At 39.8% G+C, this 7,902-nt stretch overlaps 1 protein-coding gene across 1 annotated transcript; it reads left to right on the top strand.

Annotated features, from left to right (window-relative positions):
• Positions 1–1,699: 1,699 nt before the first annotated feature.
• Positions 1,700–2,692, top strand: LOC124918455 (eukaryotic translation initiation factor 5B-like; the record flags this gene model as incomplete). Its single annotated transcript, XM_047458603.1, has 2 exons — positions 1,700–1,876; positions 1,973–2,692. Coding segments are annotated over exons 1-2 (897 nt in total), but the record flags the coding sequence as incomplete, so codon positions are not given.
• Between the last annotated feature and the right edge of the window lie 5,210 nt (positions 2,693–7,902).

Raw genomic sequence — 7,902 nt, 5'->3', positions numbered from 1 at the left:
CATAAGCAAAGGCTTTTGGAGGGAGATTTCCCGCCCAAATTTGCCGCCCCCCCTTTTGGTCTACCGCTCATGGTTTGGCGCCCACGGTTTGCCGCCTCTTTCACTTTGGAGGGAAAATTCCCGCCCAATATTGATGGGACGGTTGGGCTTCCAAACCGCATCTATAAAAGGGACTTTCGGTCATTTTATTTCATTCTCACGCGAATCTGCTTTCTCTCTCTAAGCTCTCTCACTCTCTGAAGCGGTTATCTCTCACATTCTCAAATTCTTTAACATGGGGCGTGATTCGGCTTTGTTCAGACTCTATTCTCAGGTGGATTTTGAGGAAATCCGGTTGAATGGTACGCCCGAGGCGAAGGAAGTTATTGACCGGGTAATCAAAACCGGTCTGGAATATTTCCTCGGCGGTCCTCATGTTATATACAAGGATGCGGTCGAAGAGTTCTTCAAAACCGCAACCATCTCCTACGACAAGATCACCGCGACTGTATGCGGTTCTGAAATAGTGCTCACCGAAGCATTGGTGGCCGAGAGCCTGCGTCTTCCGACAACCGGTCAGGATGCAACGGCAGAAATAGAACAGGACACCTTTGAGGCGGCTTGCCAGATTCTATCGGCCACTAAAGAGCCGATCAAAACATCCGGCAGCAAACAAATGTTGAAGCCGGAATATATCCCGATATGTGACATCTTTACAAGGGCGATCCTGGCGAGGGGAGGAAACCTCAACAACCTCACAAGAGATAAAATCAAGATGCTGATCGGTCTGATGGAGGGAAGAGAGGTCAACTAGGCAAGATCGGTGTTCAGCAACCTAATGGAAATGGTGAAACCGGATTCAAACCGGTTGTGGGGATACGCCGTGCCCCTCGGTAAGATCTTCCTCCACCTAAATCTCGACATCGGTCCCGGCGTCGCTGTAGCAGAACGTTGCCTCATCAGATCAAGGCAAATCCTTGAAAGGACGCAGCCGGCCCCCGGTTCCACAGGTGGCCGAAAGAAGAAAACCGTCAAGAAAGCTGCCCCAGCCAAAGCGAAGGCCGAAGGCAAAGGAAAAGAGCAGGTAATTTTCTCAGAACCACCACAGCACACAGAGGATGAGGAGTGGGCCTCTGAGAGAACCGACACGGAGAAGACCGAGGATAATAGAACGGTCAATGAAGACGGTTCGGCCCAAAGCCCCAATGATGCCGCACCAAACACCAACCCTGAGACCACCGAGGGTGGAGAAGAGGTTGATAAAGAAGCCGATGATGAAGGCGGCAACATAGAGAGGGAGGAGGCCAAAGAAGCAGAGGCCGATAGGATAGCTGGGAAACTCCTTCAAGGCATCAGAAGAAGAGCCGAGTCGGTTGAAGAACTATACCTGGAGTGGCACGAGCACCGGTTTGATACACCGTATAGAGAAATCCTATCGGGCCACACAGATGAGCAATGCATAAACAGACTGGAGGAAGTGGAGGACCTGATGATGAACATTACGAAGTCCAACACACTCCAAGAGGTACAACACTGAACTTGTCTCTTGTTACCGAAGGTTCAACTTCGGAAACTAACGACAAAAATCCGGAAAATTACGGAGGAGCTCAACAAGATGGAATCGGTGGACACCGTAGCGCCGCGGGTGTTAGCAAGGCTTGAAAAAGCCAAAGGGGAACTAATTCAAGAAGTCGAGCGGCTGGAAGCCATATGCAGCCGAATGCAAGTACCGGTCTATACTGCTCCTGAGATCGAAAGGTTTCCGGTTAACTGCCCAACACCTCCAAGGGAGAATGCGGCATCGATAGAATCCAGTGAAAGAGCCGATCCAAATCTCACCGAGCACTCACCTCCCCCACTACCGGAAGTCCCCGTTTCAGACTTTACTAAAGAATGGGTTGAGGACCGACTTCAAAAGCTTGAAGCATCCACATCGGTACGGATTGATGACCGTATTCAAGAGTTCGAGGACACAGTGGTTCAACCATTCAAGGATAGATCCAACAGAATAGTTGATTCGGCCCTCAAGTTCGCCGACGTCACAAGGAATCTACTGGAGAGAAATCAAGAACGGTTCTCAGAACTCGGCGAAAGTCTGCAGGAAGAGGCGGTTCAGCGCGATAAATGCGTTCAGCGAACAGTAATTCTGGAGGACGTGACCTCCGATTTGAAGAAAGACTTCGACCGGCTTGAAAGAGAAACCGATCAACGGTTGACATCGATGAGTAATGATCTGGTCGGCACGACACTTGACCGGGTCTCCGAACTCGAGAAGACGAATATGAATCTCGTGGCCGAACTGAAGGCGCTTTCCGCACAAATGGCCGAAATTCTAAGGGCAAAGGTGAACGCGGATGCCGCGGCTATAGCGGCTGATGCTGAAACGGCTAAAAGGATCCAGGATGCGCTAGATGCTGAAGCAGGCAAAGATAAAGAGGCACCGCGCTCATCTCAGCTTACCGAAGAGGAAGAGGAAGCCGCGCGGATTAAAAAGGCTAAGGTCATATTCCCAGGGTTTGCTGAGAAAGTGGCCACTCAAGCTGCGGAGGATGCCGCACGGTTGGAAAGGCAAAAACGGAAGCTGGAAGAATTCGCCGAAGAAAACAAGAAGAAGAAGGCGGCCGCCTCCGCCTCAGCGCCGAAAAAGCGGAAGAGGGAGGCTCCTAAGAAGGAGGCCCTTAAGAAGGTTCAAATTGCCGAGCTGCTCAGAGAGGTCTCTGAACCGGTCATACCAAGTGCATCGCAGCAGGCCGACCAAGTCGAAGAACAACTACGGTCCCGGTCTACAAGACGACGATCTTCCGAACCGACCAGTCAACAGCAACCGAAGAAAAAGAAGAGCCTATATGACTTCACGGACTCTGAATAGGGACTATCTTTCCTCTTATTGCTTTAGTGCTTTTATATATATTTTGTCTCTTTCGGTTATCTATATATATATATAAAGTTACTTTTTGAAACCGGCCATCTTTTGCATTTCTACTTAGTTTTGATAATTTTAAATAAAATAATCAAAAAGGGAGAAATTGATAAGATAAAAGATAAAGACTCTTATAAAGACTCTTCCAAAATTTTTCTCAACATTTTTCGAAAAAATTCTCCCAAGTCAGTTTCAAAAATCCGGCAAAAACAAAACAACCGGCCTACGGTTGCAAACTTACATGATTTTGATAATTTTAAATAAAATAATCAAAAAGGGAGAAATTGTTAGATAAAATAAGACCGGTTCAAATAAACCTAACTTAAATAAACTTTCCATGCAGGAACAAGGAACCGAACCGGAACCGGCTAAAGAAAACCAACCGGTCAAGCTACTAAACCGACCAAGAATACCTGGAACTTGACCGCACAAAGAAAGGATCGGCCAAAGCTTAAAACCGAAATCATCAAACAGCCGATCATCCACAAGGCAGAAGAATAACCGAAGAAGTCCGGTCACATCACTCATACCAAAAGCCTTTCGGCTAAGTCAAATAACCGACCAGTACAAGAAGACAATTCGGGTATCTGTTGAGAACGATATCAAAGGAACAGACTGAACACTTCCATATTCATGCAAGTCTAAGGAAAGACTGTAGGCTGCAGAAGACAGTACTACCGGATCTTTCCACTTCGGGGTAAGACAGAAAGGAAATCTTCCAAGTACAGACAACTGTCCAACAGACAGTGCCTGCATCAAGTAAAAGACAAACCCGGTAGGTTTGTCTTACACACCGGACGAACAGACCGACAGGTCTGAGACAATACCAGGTCTGAGGTTGACCATCAGGTCTGAGGAAATGACCGCAGGTCTGAACCTCTGAAACACTGAATCACTGCACCTCTGCTCAAGCCAATCAGATTCAAGGAAGTGAAATATGACGGTTAGCATATTTCACCTATAAAAGGAGGCAGTTGCAGAAGAGTAAATGCGGGACATCAAGAGACATACATTTGAGTTAACGAGCGCTAAGAGCATTTACTACAAGTGATAAGATTGTGCTGTTTTAGAAAGCCTAAGTGTTAAAAGTTAAAGTGTGTTTACAATTTCGGTGTAAATTGTAAGAGGGTTATCGAGCAGGAAATAAGTCTCGATCGGTTTGTACTTGTATTCCTTAGTAAATATCCTTCTCGCGGTTTCGAGAGGAGGGGGTGACGTAGGAGTTTTATCTCCGAACATCCATAAAATCTGTCTTGTTATTTACTGTCTGCCGGTTTCATTACTTGACCGATTTATACCACTATAACCGACTTAATCCTATCCAAGCCGAATTTCCAGGTTACCGAAGCCGACCCATCAAACTTCAAAACTCCATTATACAATACTGTTTCTGCCTATCATACAAGCGTGCCGCTTCAACCTGAAAGCAAACCTCTTCCGCGCTTGAACCTAGTTCAAGGGTTTGTGACAGGTTGTGTAGTATTGAAACCCCGGTGTTAATCTCTAACCGGATTAACCACCACCCTTCGAGTGTGAACCGCTAACCGGTCCAACCCCCGGTTCTCCAACGGCGATCTAGATCCTAACAGATTCTTTCTAACCTATTCATAATGTTGAGTGATTGGAACTTTACCAAGGTTTGGAGAATACTCCTAGATCCTTATGGAAATGTTTAGGATACTCAAATCCATGTTTTAAAGCCTTAAACAGAAAATTTGAAAATTTGAAAGCTTGAAGTTTATGGAGGATTTTTTATTTTCTTCGATTTGAAAGTGGAGAGTGGATCTCTTACCTTCCGAATGACTTTGGGGGTATTTATAGCATCCCTAAGTCGGTGGAGACTTTTAGTGAATCGATCAGCCAAAAGCATTAATGACATTTTGGTTGTTCTTGAGCGAACTTGGCGAAATAAGGATAAATCATCCCTATTAAAGTAGTAAAAATGATCACTGAAGTAGGGTTATCATTTTAGCTTTTGAATCAGTCGCAAAGATGGACTATAGAGAAAGTTCCATCTTTGTAAAATCAAATACGGGTCTTTGATGTTGATCCCTTTAGCGATCGCGATGAAGATGAAGGTGGAATATGAAACGACGTCGTTTTATGCGCGTTTGGAATATAACTCTATTTCAAACAAGTAATCTTTTATATTAATTATTTTTAATTAATTTAAACAAACGAATTTCTAAAAAATTAAATTGTAATTTAATTATCGCGAATCTCTGGATTATTTAAATTTAAATCTAAATTAATTGTTTTTATTTAATTTTAAAAACTATTAGGAATTATTTAAAATCCTTTAAAATAATGTTTTGTTTTAAAAAAAAATTAACACGCAAACCGAGGTTCAAATTTTCGAACCTCGAGCTTTTATAAAACCAAAGAGTTTTTTTGGGAATACAAATATATAATTATTTATTTATTAAAAAATATATAAAATATAATTAAAGAGAAACAATTTTTTTTTAAGTTTCATAATTAATCATTCATTTATTATATCATACCCATTAACTTACGGTCGGGTTTAAATTTAAATGATCAACCCGAATCATTTTGTCTAACAAAAAGATACAAATCACTCACAACGCTCGACCCGCTAATCCTTGCAATATATATATATATATATATTTATTTAGATTTTATAAATCTTCTAACACCTGTAACCATTTCATAGTTTTATTCGTTCCTAATTCAATTGTTAACACATCTTTCATTCCACAAGATTTGATCTCTCCTTTGACCTCCTTTACTAACAACTCATTATATAATTTATTGATATATAATAAATTAATCCACAAACTTTAATTTTTTTTATCCAAATAATATAGAGATTATATCAAACTAAATACTTATAATTTTTTCAACAACTTCTACTATCTCCATATTGGTTATATCATCATATCTGTCCTCACGGGCTTTACATCAAAGCACTGATCAATTAACTTCTTTATTGTTTGTTAGAAATTGTTTTTTTTCTCTCCCTACAATTTCAAAATTGATATATTTACACACATAAATTACATGCTAAAATAGAAAATTATATGTTTAATATTTCGGTCTCCAAATCAATGTAACCCTTGCAGACATTCTGTGATATATTTATAATGCACTGTCCATTAGTACATCTGAAAACAGAGCATCACTCATTTCATGTCTTGCTTAGGTATTGTATAGTTTTATAAGTGCACTCAACTCGTATAACATTGACATTCCTTATTCAAAAATTACATAAACGCTTATGGGTTTTTTTGTATAGGTATCATATGTTGTCTCACATATGTTAATGGTTTCAAAGTTGTCATAATAATTATCAGTTGGCTCCTGTTGACACTAAAATGTACTATATCTTTTCGACAGGCTCACTATGCCAAATCCAATTCACATATTTTGAATAAAACCATGCCAAACCTTATAAAGATGCACTAAAATGGACTAAATCGGTCCTTTTCAAAGATTAATACATTTACAGCAATGACAATACATTAAATTTTGGTCCATATTAAGATTCTATAAAAAACCTTTAATGATACATTTGTAGCAATGTCTATACATTAAAAGAAAGTGTTTTATCAAATAATTGACTGATATTTGATCTTTAGTGATAGTGATATTGTTCAATATGTAATTGTGCATATATTCTTAATTTGGTTATCAGCACTATAAGAAAAATTATAATTGGATAGGTTTGAATATTTTTTCAATTTCTTATATTGCCCTGATAAGTGTGGTTTATTCTCTTTGAGAGAGATGAGATGTTTAAGATATATTCTTCTTCAGCGGGTTTAACATATATGGAATTTGAATACTATTTTATCGATTTTATCAAAATTAAAAAAAAAAGTGGATCATAAATCCTAATAGTTAAATTTGGAAAGTTATGTGACCATGAAACGGGTGATTAACCGTTATTATTCTGACATAAATATGTACCTTTCAAACCTCCAAAATTTGGTCCAACCAGACAGTTTTTACGAAAATCTAATCCAAAAATTTCCGGTTGGAAATATTATTCTTTCTCTCTCCGATCTAGACAAAAAAATTTAATGAGCTAGGGTTTCTTTCCAATTAACTTTCCAATCATTAGAGTCGGTGATATCTTTCTCCATCAACCAACCTTGTTAGTTCTGATTATCAAATCTTCTAAGAATAATTTTAAAGAAAGAAAATGTAGGAAAAGTTATAAGAGTCTTAAGTGTTATATATCAACATTTATAAACAACTTTATAAAAGAGTAATTAGCCTAGAAACCCTAAAATAATTATACATACAAGCCCAAGCGCATTAATAATTAAATAAGCCTTAATTACATAAAAGACAATAAAGACCCACAACTTTTAATTTGCTAATGATCAATGCTCGTAATCTCTCTCGTAAACATGATTTGGTTGGAGATTCTTCACACAGAGTAGCTCTTGCATTTCCACAAATTTGACTCTTGTTAGCGCCTTGGTGAGAATGTTTGTAAGTTGATCTGTGGTGCTTTCAAACACTATGATGATCTGTCGATTTTTGACATATTCACAGATGTAATGGAACCGAGTGTCAATGTGTTTGACGTGTCTATGAAACACCGGTTCTTCATTAAAGCTATTGCGGACTTGTTGTCGACATAGAAGGCTATCGTCCTCGGCTTACATCCAAGTACCTTGCTCAATAAGTGTCTCATCCAAAGTCCTTGACACGATATTGTAGTAGGTTCCATAAACTCTGCCTCACATGAAGATAAAGCAACAGTTCGATGCTTCTAGGATTGTCAGGTGATCAGATTCCCGTTGAGATAAAATATCATCCCTTCGGTACTTTTTTCTTCTGTGTCACCAGCTAGGTCAACGAGTTTTTCATCTTCTTGTCCTCTTCTTAAATAAATCTCATAGCTCGTCATTTCCTTCACATAACGAAGAATGTGTTTTACTGCATGTTAGTGTAGAGTGGTAGATTGCTTCATGTATTGACTCACTATGCCAACTGTATAAGAGATATCGGGTTGAATGTGTGTCAAGTAG

This window comes from Impatiens glandulifera, unplaced genomic scaffold (assembly GCF_907164915.1).
Source record: "Impatiens glandulifera unplaced genomic scaffold, dImpGla2.1, whole genome shotgun sequence".
Lineage (NCBI taxonomy): Eukaryota > Viridiplantae > Streptophyta > Magnoliopsida > Ericales > Balsaminaceae > Impatiens > Impatiens glandulifera.
Note: the sequence above shows the minus strand (reverse complement) of the source record. Positions and strands in the feature narration are given on the sequence as shown.